This window comes from Mya arenaria, chromosome 15 (genome assembly GCF_026914265.1).
Source record: "Mya arenaria isolate MELC-2E11 chromosome 15, ASM2691426v1".
Classification (NCBI taxonomy): domain Eukaryota; kingdom Metazoa; phylum Mollusca; class Bivalvia; order Myida; family Myidae; genus Mya; species Mya arenaria.
The window spans coordinates 21330912-21346531 of record NC_069136.1 but is presented as its reverse complement, the minus strand read 5'-3'; the positions used below and the strand labels follow the sequence as shown (position 1 = coordinate 21346531).

The 15620-nt window shown below is 35.1% G+C and overlaps 1 protein-coding gene across 1 annotated transcript in view; it reads left to right on the top strand.

The window, feature by feature from the left end:
* The first annotated feature begins 6780 nt into the window (after nucleotides 1-6780).
* The window catches only part of LOC128219666 (calcium-activated chloride channel regulator 1-like), a 28586-nt gene continuing 19746 nt past the window's right edge, over nucleotides 6781-15620 (top strand). Inside the window, exons 1-10 of the mRNA XM_052927561.1 lie at nucleotides 6781-6809; nucleotides 7380-7506; nucleotides 8189-8306; nucleotides 9490-9661; nucleotides 9933-10071; nucleotides 10455-10567; nucleotides 11027-11153; nucleotides 11557-11666; nucleotides 12064-12363; nucleotides 13406-13615. Of these exons, the coding sequence (XP_052783521.1) occupies nucleotides 9638-9661; nucleotides 9933-10071; nucleotides 10455-10567; nucleotides 11027-11153; nucleotides 11557-11666; nucleotides 12064-12363; nucleotides 13406-13615 (1023 nt within the window). The 5' untranslated portion in view covers nucleotides 6781-6809; nucleotides 7380-7506; nucleotides 8189-8306; nucleotides 9490-9637. The remainder of the gene's footprint in view (nucleotides 6810-7379; nucleotides 7507-8188; nucleotides 8307-9489; nucleotides 9662-9932; nucleotides 10072-10454; nucleotides 10568-11026; nucleotides 11154-11556; nucleotides 11667-12063; nucleotides 12364-13405; nucleotides 13616-15620) is intronic.

Genomic DNA, 15620 nt, shown 5'->3' with positions numbered 1-15620 from the left:
AGATTGAAAGAGGTACAAAACCGTGTCGGTGCACTGTTATTCAGTACTTACAATAAAAAATGGTGTCATATTTTACGTGTTGAAATATATCACTCTTAGACTAGTTAAAGTAGTATCCGTGCTCCGTTTTACTAGCTGCATCAAGTAACATCAAGCATTATGGACATCACAGTCGAGATTCTGTTTAAAATATTTTAAAATACTCGAAGTCTGTAATACATTATCATTCATATTTTGGTCTGTGAATAAAAACACTGAAATTGAACTCTTGATCAGGTGCGAGAAGTATTTGTGTAATTTATACCCATATTTTAATGATAGATAAGACGCGAAGAGTATTTGTGCAATTTTTATACTCATATTTAAACGCTAAACGTTAAAGTGATCGTGTCGTACAATCGTTATGGACAGAATATCGCTTCATCATGCGCATGTTGCTTGTTCTTGTTCCCTTCTTAGGGGTTTGTTATGGTGTTACATTAAAAGACATTAAATATGAAGGGATATTCGTCGCTGTTCATGATCTTGTGACCGAAGATCTAAGTTTAATCGACAGAATAAAGGTAACCGTGCGTTTTTAAGCGCTAATCTATCAGTGTACTTAAAGAGACACTCTTACTACAGAATAAGGTTTTCCACAATTTACACAATTGTTTTAACATATCAAAAATGTTGAATTAATGTCGAATACAATGGGTTTTATGAAGGATACCGGGTTTAATTTGAAAGAAAGGTGCAAAAAAGCGGTGTTTCTACCGTATGAGACAATAGTAGATCACAGTAAATCTTTTAGCACTCCCAAATTATCTAATATTTTTGTGTTTCCAGCTATTACATACATGATTACAATCTTGTCATCAGTAATAAATATTTCCATAAATGCATTATTTAGTAATTAGTTAAAGGTTTATCACTAAACATTTATGTTTGTTATACATATGTATGTATTGATTTTGAATAAGAGTGTCACTTCAAGTTCGTTTTATCAACATTCTGTTGGATTACTGACTGAGAGTCATGTTGTTTCGTATGTTTTGTAATTCTATCATCTTATTAGAATTGCCAGTTGTGCTAGGTATCGTATGAGGAGTCTTAAGCTACCTGTAATTTCATGATCCATCGAACACATGACAATGTTTGCAAGTCAACACGAATATATGAAATATAAATATGTGGTCACACAACCACGGCGTTTCAGTCTGCATTGTGGTTATTTTAAAGGCGAACTGTTCGAAGCTTACGGATATTGTAAACATTTAGAATCACATAAATACATTACGAATACCTTACGATTAAACAATTTAACAGAATAGAGAAACTAGTTTCTGTAGATATTCAAATAAAGTGTATGTTTGTTTAAAACAGTCAAACAGTATAAATTACTTAAGTAAACGTGGTACGCCATGATAGTAAGTTATACTAGGTTATGAGTTTTATTCCACCTTTCGTTATATCTGATTTTAGTGACGGTGAAAATCAAGAGGACTATACCAGTTTGTGTATACCACGTGATAAATTGCGTTAAATGCTACGTCGGAAGGCAACATTTTGCTTTGAATGAAGACTTTAAACAAAGATAACGTTTCCATTTCTTCATCGTTTTAAATAAAACATAGCGCAGTCTACGCCGCTTACGGAGCTCCGCCTTCGGTCATTTACCAGTGTTTGATTGACAGTTTAGTATCTTAAAACACTTCGACAAACCTTTTCACAATACGTCCGTCTGACGGACCACTGTCAAAACGTTTTTTCGGAAACAGGTTTGTCGAAGTGGTTGATGAAACTAATCACCTTATCAAACTCCGGTAATAAAACGAAGGCGGGGCTCTTTAAACGGCATAGACTGCCCCTTTGTTTTATTTAAAATTGTGTAGTAAAACAAAAGTAATCTTTGTTTTAAGTCTTCATTTTAAGCAGAATATTGTATTCCGATGTAGCATATATGACGTTATTTATCACGTGGTATACACACACTGTATATTATGGAATGTTAAGTACGAAACGAATATAAAATCAGTACTTTTAACCATGCATACATAACTTCTGAGACCATCGGGTCAAATCTTGATTCTTGCACTGACAAACGATATGCTGTTATTGCACTTACTTAGCACGAAGCTGATGCAACACCTTGTCACGCTGTGTATTAGTCTAAATTCTATATTTTACAACGATTTTGAAATTTATTACAACATTGTATTAATCTCTTTCGTTGGCAAATTCTCAAGTTTATTGGTACACTTAGCACAATAGATAAATGTGATATATGGTTATACAATAGTATACTAATAACTAAATAACTATGGTTGTAACTATCAGAGAGAAGAAATAATGTGGAAAAGTTGTTACACATTTATCAAAAGGAAAATACATGCGTCTATGATTATCTAACAGTTTTGTGGGTTTGAAATGCCGGGTGGTTTTTTAAAACAATTAATTTTGATAGCTAAAAAGTTGCCTAGTTGACGAAAGAGTATTGCCTTTGGGTACACCTCTAGCACACGGGAAAAAGTTTGACAGATTATTATCGGAAAAACAAGATTTGCTACCACTTTACATTTTGTTTTATAATAGTTAACATTTTTCCATTTATGCTATAACACATTAATTTACTTAATTTGGCTCTTTGTTATGCGAGAGTGTGGTCTTGTGATGTGGGGGAAACCGAAGTTCCAGGAGGAAACCCATTTGTCATGGGTGCATGTTGCGGCTTAGGGGTAATAATTAAAGCACGACCCCTAAATATCCAGTCAGTTGTATTGAATTTATTCTTGATTTTTAAGGATTTGCTGGGGAAAATATAATCTTGCATTTTATCATGTTTTCTTCGAGCCATTAACATTCAACACAACATTGATTATTCAGTTTCTGTTGACACATTCATTGAAGTAACACTTTCTGTTTTTAACATATAATAATACTAATATGATTTAAAAAAAACACGACTGGTATTTACACAATAAATTGTTAAAATAAGTAATTTCCTAATAAACTTAAATCAGGTAAATGGCTAAATATATGTAATGAATACCGGTTCAGGAATAAACAACATGATTACACTCTGGAGTGAATACATTTTACAGTAGCCAAACAGATTGTTGTTGTTGATTTCCCCATTTATATTACACACTACCTTCCCAATTGTCTATATTGTCGTATGGAGAACGATAACTTCGAAGAAAAAGTCAGCTATTTTTGAGCGAATGCAGAGTATGACTTCTATATATTTTCATAAAATGCATAATCTTACCTCCATCTTAAGTCAATCAAAATTATGAGTGTTGGGGTGGGGTCTTTTTAAGAATGGTATAACATATGACCAAACACATTTTATAAGGTTGATTGTTTTTTGTCACGAAAAAAAACCCCGAAACTATCTTTAACATGCTCATTTATTAAACGAATAATAACCAAACAACTTGCATGACTATAGAGTATAATTACGATTAGTAATTTTCCCTGAATAATAGGGAAGGTAGATGGGAATTCATATTTGATGTTTAATGGAATAGTCATACTTAAACACGCCTCTTATTAATTAATTTAATCATCTGAAATTCGTATGTATGATTTCTTTTTCATAAACGTGACATTTTATGTAAAACTGGTTTATCGATAATAAACTATTCAAATTAAATTAAATTGCCATTTTAAAGGCGCATCATGTCAATTAAACTTACCATACACATGCATCATTTAAGTGCAAGAGGTTATATCAACTTTCGTTGCCAGGAAATCCGCCGCGGTGGCTGCTCTTCAAGGCGGCTCAAAGACCTCGCAAAGAAAGATAGGACCTATAGACGTTATATTACTCTTACCGAATTCAATATAGGCTATAACGGAATATGTTGCTACTCGGAAACGTTTTGAATCATTTTTTTCTGAATTAATTCTAAAACCCCACTGCAGGTTTTTCTAATTCACTATGCTTGGGTACTGAGAAATCATTTTCATTTGGTTTCTGATTGATATTCCAAACTTACTGTTGTTTTTTTGGAGCATGGACATAGCAATTTCACTCAGAGAGAATTTCATTCAAAAAAGTATTTTTCGTATTATTTTGGCTTTGAAAATATGAAATATACGTTTTACTGGGCCCAATGGAGAACATTTCCCTGGCTGGGATCGGACCTACGACATTAAATGCATGGCGGACACATATGCCACTAGACTTCATCCTTAAATAAGGAGTAATATTACACTCAAGTTAAAGTCAGATTAGAGCGCACCCACATTTCACCATAAGAACATCTGAGTCAGATGTCTGTTTGACAAATAATCATGTATTGTTCGTATTTGCATTAAACACTGATCTTCCGGCATTAATAAGAAGCGAAGAGTATTTTGTAATATTATACCCATATTTTTTCCGCTCAAGGTAAATGTGACTGCCCTTTACAATCATTTTAGAAAGAATATCGCTTCATCATGCGCGTTTTGTTTGCTTTGGCTTTCTTCATAGGGGTTTGTTATGGTGTTACATTAAAAGACAATAGATATGAAGGGATATACGTCGCTGTTCATGATCTTGTGACCGAAGATCAAAGCTTAATCGACAGAATAAAGGTAATCTTGAGTTAATTATCACTAATTTACTAACATTATAAATTGATGTTTTTTCTTAGTTCGTTGTATCAACGTACCATGGGACATAGATGCTAGATAGTTATGTTGTCTAGTATATTTCGTGTTTCTTTAATTTCTTTAAGTTCGGCCGTTCGTCCCCTTCAAATTAAATGATCATTTTGACACACACTCACTCCTTATTATGCAGTGGTGTTGCATGTGCAAGTGTGCATAATGCTTTAATCGTATTTTCAAACTAGATCCGGTTGATAATCGAACAAACAGTGTGGTTGTTTGAATGTTTTGGAATCCAATACACTAGCCAGCCTCACAGTATTAATTACTTAAAGTGACACTTTTATTCAAAATCAATACATACACATGTATAACAAACATAAATTTTGAATGACAAATCTTGAACAACTTACTAAATAATGCATTTATGGAAAATATTAATACTGATATCAAGATTGTAACAGTGTATTAAATAGCTGAAACCAAAATAAATAAATTAAATGATTGGTGAACGCTTAAATATTTAAAGTTATCTACTATAGTCTCATGAGGTAGAAATACCGTGTTTTCTGCACAATAACTTCGAATTCAACACGGAATTCTTTATAAGAACCATTGCTTTCGACATGTATAAATGTTTTCTAGTACATGTATATTTAAACAATTGTATCTATTGTGCTAAATTTTATTAGGAGTAATAGTGCATCTTTAAGTAAACTATGAACGTAACTTGTTAGTAAGTTAGGCTTGTTTAATTCTACATTTTGTTTTCCTGATTTTATTGGTGGCAAAAATCAATACGACAAGACTATGGAATGTTAAGAATGCATAATACATTGGGTACTTCTGATATTGAATCGAATATATCTATACAGATTTAAGACTATTCTACTAGTAATATTTAAACGTTAGTCAAGCTTTTGAATGAAGTCTTAATATAATATAACACATTGGGTCACAGAAGGTAACATCTTTTAATAAAAATAATTGATGTGTTGCAATACTGATCTATTTATTATAAAAATGACATGGATATTCTTTGTTAATCAATGCCTGTATACCAGTTCGTAAATGCGTTTTTATATTCGATGTTTGTAAACTTTAATCGGAAGTTGTTTTTTTTGCATTTATTGTAACTCGTATGCTTGTATACGTTTGTGTCTCGTGTCCATTGTCGTCTGGGCCTTGTGCTTTTTAACAGGATTTGTTATTGAATTTTTGACTACTGGGCTTGTCCCTGTATTCTTTATTGTAATATTGGAAGTTAATTTAAGTCACTTTTTTCACTATTCTAACTAATACTGTTATTCAAAAAGCCACACGACAATGTAGATCGGATTGTCAGGAACATATTTACAAAAACACATAATCTTATTGTCTGAAGACATTCCGAAAAATGCAAAAGGAATTTCAAGAAATATCCGACATATACTTCCTTTGTAAAATGTGCTCAGCTCGCTATTTCACCAAAATAGCATAGCTCTTACTATGAATTTCCTTTTCCCATATACTGATGCTTTCATTTTCTCATGAGCGGAGTTCTTTGAATACAAAACTTATTAACTTGAAAACTGATTACAGGAATAAATATTGCATTGGATATTTGTTAAAATAAAGTTTCGACATCAAAACTTCATAAAAATAAAATTTTGAAACCTTTTAATCTTTAAGTATTGGACTTTGTTAAGCTGTTTTGGTTTAAATTTAAACGAATCATTTACTTTTTTTGTAAACAACCCAACTTACTTTAAATGAGCTGTCGGATACATGTTCGTCACAAATGACACATTTCAATGAAATGTTAATAGTTCTCATCCTGCACTGATAAAAAAGAATCAACACTTGACCTCATCCGTATCTATACAATGAATACTGGGTCCAAGCATGCATTTGTAAACCTTACAGATGAATAAAACATGACATCACCTGTTAAGGTCTGGCTTTTGATCACTAACAAACCTCTATACAGATCAAAAACGAACATTGAGCAAAACCATTATAGAGATATGTCCTCAATCAACTTCCGTCGCATACTTTTTGCAATATTGCTCGTAGAGTCGTAAGTGGTCTAACATTTTCAATTTTCTAGGATATCTTTACTGCCGCATCACGATTGCTGTTTAGGGCTACGGAACAGCGCGTGTATTTTGGTGAAATAAACATCGTCGTTCCAAGATCCTGGACACCACAGAGAGACAGTCCAACAGTCCGAGCGCGGATACTTCAAGGTAACAACACACGGATAAGCACGTTTAATATCAATGTCTTTCAGATCAGTTCCTTGTCATAAAAAGTAAAACGCATGAAGGATGCAGTTTTGTAGGTTTGTGTTATCATCAGCTGTTTAAAAAAGTGCAACAACAAAGTCCATAATACTAGTGTAAATGTTCCATATCTGATAATTTCTAAATCAGAACTGAAAAAAATGGTTACGGTATCTAGTTTTTGTGACAAACTGTTTTTATGACAAAACAACGGAAAGTCCATGGAATATGAAGTCAAGTTGCTAAAAGAACAACAACGTTGATGATGATGATGATGATGATGATGATGATGATGATGATGATGATGATGAGGATGATGAGATGATGATGATGATGATGATGATGATGATGATGATGATGATGATGATGATGAGACATTCACGGGTGTCGTTGTTTTTAAGATCATATTCCTGGTACAATGCATTTAATAATGGTAGTCCATATGATGAGACATGCAGATGACTACCTCGATGACTTTCGGCAAGACTTGTTTTACAATTCATCCGCATCGGTTTCAAATTAGCTTCATTGCAGATAGAAGACGGACAACTGATAACCCCGAGGACATTTGGCAATGATATTTGTGGACAAGGAGGAACGTACACTTATCTCCCCTTGTCATTCGTCAAGAACACATCCAGGACTGATTTTGGAAAACACGGTAAGACACTACGAGGGGGCTGGATTGGAATGAAACTGAAATGTTCCATGTGAATTTTAATTGCAATGAAAAATTCGTACACAATCATTTTAGCGCAAATACTCCTTCTCTGTCAAACAGGACGTGAAAAAATGTCAACACGATTTTTTTCTTTCATTTTCACCCTTCGCGTTGTCGCATTTTCAAAGGAGTTCAATTTTTGGAATTGTACCATCACTACTGATATCATTCAAAGCTGCATTGTGCATGAAACACCTTTTAAAATGTGCAACGGACGGATGGCATAGAAAATATGAAACAAGGAAAGGCGATAAAATAACAAAATTATTATTTGACACTATTGTGTGCCAAAACAGACTTTATAAGATTTTCTCAAAGCAGTAAATAAATAACAAATGTATTAGTATAAGAAAGGTATTTCATTATGCAATTGCTGATGGAAAAACGAGACGAATGCACATAAAAACAATAAAGAAAACATTGTCATTATTATATTACTAATGGAAGGAAAATTGTACGTACATGTTTTTTGAATGTTTGTGTCTTACCTTGGGTGATATGATATGCATTATTCTTTACATCGGGAAAGTTGTTTTTCATGATTTTTAAAAGAGCGTCGGTTTTTATCACGAAAGGTCTAATTGAATCTTTGGCTTAATCATGTTGAAACTACTTTTCATAGAGAACGTTCTCGTTCACGAATGGGCACAGCTACGGTGGGGCGTGTTTCCGGAATATGGTACCGATGAGGAAGCCAAAGGGCATTTCTACCAAGCTGGAGGGAAGTGGAAACCCACACGGTAACAGGAGTAGTATATGACTCTTAACTGAATCTAATCGTAAGTCGATGAAATGTGAATGAAGTCATTGTGGGATGGCACATGATTCAACTTTAGATGTATGTATTATGATAATCAATACTTATTTCCACTTCAGCTGCAGGCCGTGTCGAATTCTGTACTGAATGCAAGTCTTGCTCATCTTGTGATGCTAAGTAATTTCCATTTCAGCTGCAGTGAGAACGTCCAAAGCCGAGTGGGGTTCTGAACTAACAGTAAGGCTAGCCCATGGTGTGATACTAACAAGTTTCCATTTCAGCTGCAATGAGAACATCCAAGGCCACGTGGGGTTCTGTACTAACAATAAGGCTAGCCCATTGTGTGATACTAACTAGTTTCTATTTCAGCTGCAGTGCGAACGTACAAGGCCGGTGGGGTTCTGTACAGGCTGTAAGTCTTGTCCATGGTGTGATACCACCTAGTTTCCATTACAGCTGCAGTGAGAACATCCAAGGCCGAGTGGGGTTCTGTACTAACAGTAAGGCTAGCCCATGGTGTGATACTAACTAGTTTCCATTTCAGCTGCAATGAGAACGTCCAAAGCCACTTGGGGTTCTGTACTGACAGTAAGGCTAGCCCATGGTGTGATACTAACTAGTTTCTAATGCAGCTGCAGTGAGAACGTCGAAGGCCACGTGGGGTTCTATACTAACAGTAAGGCTAGCCCATGGTGTGATACTAACTAGTTTTCATTTCAGCTGCAGTGCGAACGTCCAAGGCCGAGTGGGGTTCTATACTGGCTGTACGTCTTGTCCATGGTGTGATACTAACTAGTTTCCATTTCAGCTGCAGTGCGAACGTCCAAGGCCGAGTGGGTTTCTATACTGGCTGTAAGTCTTGTCCATGGTGTGATACTAACTAGTTTCCATTTCAGCTGCAGTGCGAACGTCCAAGGCCGAGTGGGGTTCTGTACCGGCTGTAAGTCTTGTCCATGGTGTGGTACTAACAACGTTCCAGTTTGTGTTTGCATTTACACTGACTGTAAGGCTTGCCCGTGGTGTGATATTAAACCCATTTACGCTTCACCTTCATTGAAAAATTTCAAGGCCGTTGGTTGGTCCTGACTGCAATCAAGCTTATGGTGGAACACAAATGACATACCAGTATCCTAGGGCGCATTGACACCAATTTATTTCCACTTCAGCTGCAGTGAGAACGTTCAAGGTCGTGTGGGGTTCGGTACTAATTGTAAGGCTAGTTCGTGGTGTGATACAAATGATTCAACACGACGTATCCACCCCGGTTGTCGATTCTGTCCTGATCTTACACAATCGGTAGCAGGGGCGTCCATTATGGACAACCAATTCGTGGACCAAGTATGTTATAGAGCTGTTTAGGAGTGTATGGTTGCATACACATATTTTTGTTAAATATGGGTACCTGGCTTCATTATGTTTTTGTTGGATACTAAAACAGTCTAGCTCATTGTTATAGTCACTTATCAATATGTACTATAAGCGGAATGTGAACAATGGGTCCAACATTTTATGTGATATAAAGCGTTTACACGCGGTTTAACGCGGTTTTGTAATAGCAAAGTGTTGTTGTTTTAATATTGGGCTCGATGGCATTTACTTTCTATTTCAGCTGGACCTGTTTTGTGACGACAGCGAAGGTACACCTGCAGCGAAAAGACACAACAGACTTGCAACAAACAAGCAGAACCTGTACTGTGACCACAAGAGCGTGTGGGCTGTCATGAGGGAACATTCTGATTTTACTGGAGGTATATCACAATTTACTGATTGAAGGTCATTTCGAGGGTCATTCATGCGATCTTGAATGACCTAGTCTAAATAATAATTTCCATGAAGCACATTAGGGATTTCTCTGTCGATTATACTTATTTTGAGTTTTGACTGTATACAATGTAAGGTGAAAGTAAGGAAAGTAAGGTTTGTTTCGGCGTTTAACATTGAGAAATAAAACAAACGATACATACAACGTCGTGAACAATTGGCAAATGGTATCGAGCTTGCAATATGAAATAGCATCAATCGAATAAACAATGTCGTTTCAAAGCAATGTGAATTTTGCATTATAAACTCCACATTTTCTTTGCACAAAATACAAGGGTAATGTTTAAAATGCTATTCGTTTTAATTGTAGTCCACAGTGAACGTCTCCCCATACACACCGACACTACACCAGTATTCACCGTTTCACAAGAAACAAAGAGCAGAAAGGTGTTTGTCCTGGATAAATCTGGCAGTATGGAATTGGTATCAGGTCTATATTAGATTCCCGTTGTTAAACATAATTCATTACATGTTTTTGCACGAGTTTATTGGTACAAAGGGGACGTTAGAAAGAGGGTTAGATTATAACATTGGGGTTTTGAATTTTCGACAGACCAGGTCAGACCGCAGTCACAGTTACATATCTAGCTGGTTTAACTGATTAAGATTTATATACACCAAACATTTCCCATACCAGTGATTTTGGCAAATCGCTATACACCAGGAGCAGGTTTAAGATAACATAAGATATTTTTATCAATATCCTCAGGGTGTGTCCTTTGCCCAGCCTGATGGGATAAACAGTTTAAAAAATGTATGCCCCCTTTTTTAGTAGCACTAATTTTCTAAATAACTAATAAGAATAAAACACTAAATGACAGTCGATTTGAGACTCGTGCTGTATGTGGCCATTGCCAAAAATGGGTATATCTTTTCATACAGGACACACCAATGAGGATAGTACGCTTGCATGAAACTGGAAAATACATAATAGAAAGTGAAGAGGAGATTTGTGCCGATAGCTACCTCGGAATCGTGTGGTTTGATTCAAGCGCATCTGTCAAGAAAGGTGAAGTGCATCTTTTAGGTTTCGTTGTTATGGTTTTGAACATGTTGTACGATTTCACCCAATCTGATCATAATGAATCAGCCTTATTTTTTTCATATGAAGATCAATGTGAAAACATTTTGTAACGAGATATTCCGCAGATTAAATTGGATCATTATATCAAATTTCCCAACCATGAATCTGTTTTGCACTGGAATGAGTGCATTGACTTTACGTACACTTAATAGAAACGACATCAACCAACAACTGTCTACTTTAATAACTGAACACATAAAAAACACAATTTGTATTGCCAACAGCCTATGTTTATTCTTTAACAACCAGGCATAAACACATAAAATTTAAAATCGAATTTATTGCTGAAAAAAATTAAAATAAAACAAATACCGCCCTCATTCTACAGCTATTACTAAGGTCGATAGTGAAGCCACGAGGGCTGTTCTAGTTGATGCTCTTCCAACGATTCCCGATGGCGGTACATGTATCGGATGTGGACTGAAGCTTGCTATAGATGTAAGAGTTCAATCTCTCAATGTTGATTTGTCTATTAAATTATTAAAAGCATTCTTGCTTTTGTAAGAGAATGGAGGTTCTATAAGAAAGATTTTATCAGAACATTACTATTATATGTATAATTATTAAATAAGTTTGTCAGAAAGAGACCAAAAACGTTATGAATTACATAATAAGCAATATATATAAATTGTTTTTTAAGAATTAAAAAAGTGCTTAAAATAAAAATAGGGTTTTCCTATTATTGGTTATACAATAGTAAGATGCAGTTTCTATTCTAAAAAGAAGGAAGTAATGTTAAGTGTAAAGAAAAACTAATATGGCAACCGAAAGTTAGTTAAGGTGCTAATATAAACACAAAATTACACACCACAACTTACATATAGTTTTTCTTCAGGAAATCATAAAAACCTTTCCCACGTCCTCAAAACATTCTGAGATTATTCTTATGTCTGATGGCGAAGAGGGGACGAACAATTTAACAATAACAGAGCAAGCAACCAGAGCGAAAGATCTTGGTATACTCATACACACAGTCGCTATCTCAAACCAGTCTTCTGTACGACTCGCCGACGTTTCGAAAATTACTGGTGGGAAAAGTCTTTTTCCGGAGATTGGAGGAACTATTACGTTTGTTTCTGTCTTATCCAAAGCATTGTCGAACAGTATAACCGGGGGCGGATGTAAATCAGAGGAGGTATGATTTAAAAAAAAAAAGTAAATAGAGAAATTGCGAAAACACGACGTAATCCTATGTCTGCTCGCTCTTTCATACTTGGATACATAACTTTTCTTTGCCTTTGTATAGTAGCCACCTTCGAAAGGGAATAGAAATGTAGGCGCGTGTATATGTGGGGGAAAGTGCCTGTGTGCGTCCGGGCAATTCTGTCCAGAGCATAATATGAAAAGTTCACAAGTACTTCAAACTTCAAATACAAATAGATATCATTGGAAATTATAGCAGTGCACAAGAACCATACCTCATGGTGCATAATGTTTTTATGCTTATTTTTGTTCGGTGCATATCTTAAAATGCCCTTAAGGTATTAATTCAAATTTTATATACAGATAGAAGTGCAATGCACAGGAACCATTATTCTGAATGCAGTATATTGAATCGATTGATCTTTGTTTTTTTACTAGTTATTTATTTTTGTCTGGAGCATAACGTGAAGCCGTTGAGGTGTTTACTTCAAACTGCCTATACATATCAGATAGATCTCATGTTTACTTCAAACTGCCAATACATATCAGATAGATCTCATTAAGAGAAGTGCAATGCATTAGAACTAGCACTCAGGGTGCAGTATTCATTTAGTAATTGTCCATTGTTAAAGTGGTATCCTTTGTCGTAAGGCGAAGGTGATACTGTTTATGGACGATTTTTGATACTACCATAAACAAATATCCTCTGGTCTTTGTATGAGCCATTCTTAAAATGTGTTTTGCATGCAGACACGGTTAACGCAACACAATAAAGTTAGTCCGCATGTACACGCATACGTACTAATACCCATTTGGAGCAACACTTATATTGTTGCACAAGTGATCTAAACGCTCATTTGCTGTTTAAACGCAAGGAATTAGCATTGAATACTTATTTACAATTTAAGATTTAAACATCCATTTTACATCCATTTTGATTATAAGAAATTCTATAATGTGACGCATACATTGCATGAGGTACGAACTTGTGCTGCAATGGTTTGTTTTAGATTTAAAATCATTGTGTCTTGTAGATGAGATCAGGGACGTTAAAGAACAGCAGCGTGTTGAATTTTTATTTCACTATCGATGATGGGCTGGGTTTAAACACAACAGTTGTCATATTTCCAAGCAACCCTGGCCTAAACTTTGACTTTGAACTAAGAAGAGAGGAGGGCTTTCTTGAGAAAAGTTTAAATATAAGTGAGACACCGATAATGGCACGGTTGACTGGAAAATTAACAGTTAGTTAAACTTTCTATAATGCATTTATTGACTTACTTTTCATACAAAGTAATATTATCTTTGTTCTTGTTTCAGGTGAGGACTATTTCATAAGTATTTACAATACCAAATGTGATGCATGTCAACTGCTTTTATTGTTTGAATTTCTAATAGCTTAAGTAACGGCTTTAAGTTCTAGGCTTTCGCTTAACTTCAAAGGTTTTGTTTTAAATGATACGTACATGTTTACAATATTTCGAAAAGAAATACGGTTAAAACCAAGTTCCGTTGCGAAACGTTAAAGAACAGGACGAGGCGAAAGCGAAAGTCTGCATTAAAGTTACACATAGTTTCAACGAAATAATATTGTTAAATCATCCCAAGGAGCCGTCGTTATGTGTCTATATTATATATTTTCAGAAAGGGACATATTTTGTTGTTGTTAAAACAAAGCCTGATACAGCTATAAATTGGGAGTACGATGTGAAATCTAAATCAAAGGATAACCATCAAGTTACCGTAACGACTCGTTTCTCCGACGACGTGGTTTATACGGACGTATTGAAGGGGAATGCTCCTGTTTTGAATGCAAACGTCGTCGCCACGTCTGGATCATGTTTTGTAATCTTACGGGACAATGGAATAGGTTACAATTCTAAGCCTTTTACCTGTTTAAAATGTACAAAATGCGACGTCAAAAGTCCAGTACCTATCAATCAATTCTTTAACGTTAAAACAGAAAATTCATCTGATAGCAATAGTAAGAGACTGATACCTTATGACCACTGCCTGTAACACATGCCAAGGGTGGTTTATTATTGTGAAGAATATTTTATTCGTCCCAATAATTCATTTGAAGCTCAAATTATATACCTACTAACTTATTTAGGTAAAGACATTACAGCAGGTGACGGAACTTATACAGGACAGTTAACATGTCCCAAAGAAGGCCGGAGTGAAACCCGCGTCACTGTGAAGGCAAATTCAATCATTATTGTGACTGGCATTGTCGGAGCCGCAACATTAAACCCAGGTAATTACTCAACTCACTTATAAACAGGTTATACAAACGGCACATTGACTTAGTGGCACTTTGTGTTCCAATCGTAAAATGTCATATGTTGCATTGTAGTGTGAGTCGTCTACGTTCAAATAGTATTGCAGTTATGCCCTTTTATCTCAACATGAATAGGCCTCCTTTAATAGATTTTTCAGTTCCAACGCAATCCGTAATTGTGTTGTATTCATGTTATCAAATTGTAAATTAAACGTACTATGATTATGTTTCAACTAGTGAAATTTATTACACAGACGCGTTTAAAGAAATCGTTATTGAGGAAAGTTTTGAAAGGTTTTCACTTGTTGAGGATGCAAATCTATCTCCAACAACAATAGGGGATACTACTTCCCCGGGAAAGATTACTGATCTCAGAATAGAAGATGTGGAAACGAATGGAAACACCCGACATTTTACAATACGCTGGACAGCAACGGGTGACGACAGATACACTGGCCAAGGTACCATGCTTGTATATTTTGTAAGCTAATCAAAACGCCCACGTTAAGAACGACCAATCTTGATCATTTTGTTGTTAAAATACTTAGTTAAACAAAATTTTATTTTGTGTGAATCGTACATAACATTTAGGATAGAAAATCAGACACATAAACTGCAATACATGCATTAGATCATGACAAAACTAGTGTACCCAATACTTACACGGTATGTTTGTTAATTGTATGATATTTGGCATGCTCACCTTATTTACCCTAGTTACAACAGCAGGTAATATTATGTTCAATTATACTATAATGCTGTAACAATACGCACCATGGCCTTTTCCCCTCGTATTCCAAGTGGTAACATAAACGCATTTATAGGCTCTCATTGACATAACACATGAAGAAGTGTTGTGCACTGATTACTTTATTTGAGGTTAATTTAAATCATTTCTACTTAACATAATTTCTTTTAATTTAAGAATGTGTAAAACGAGTATTAAAATCACAATGAAGTTGGATAAT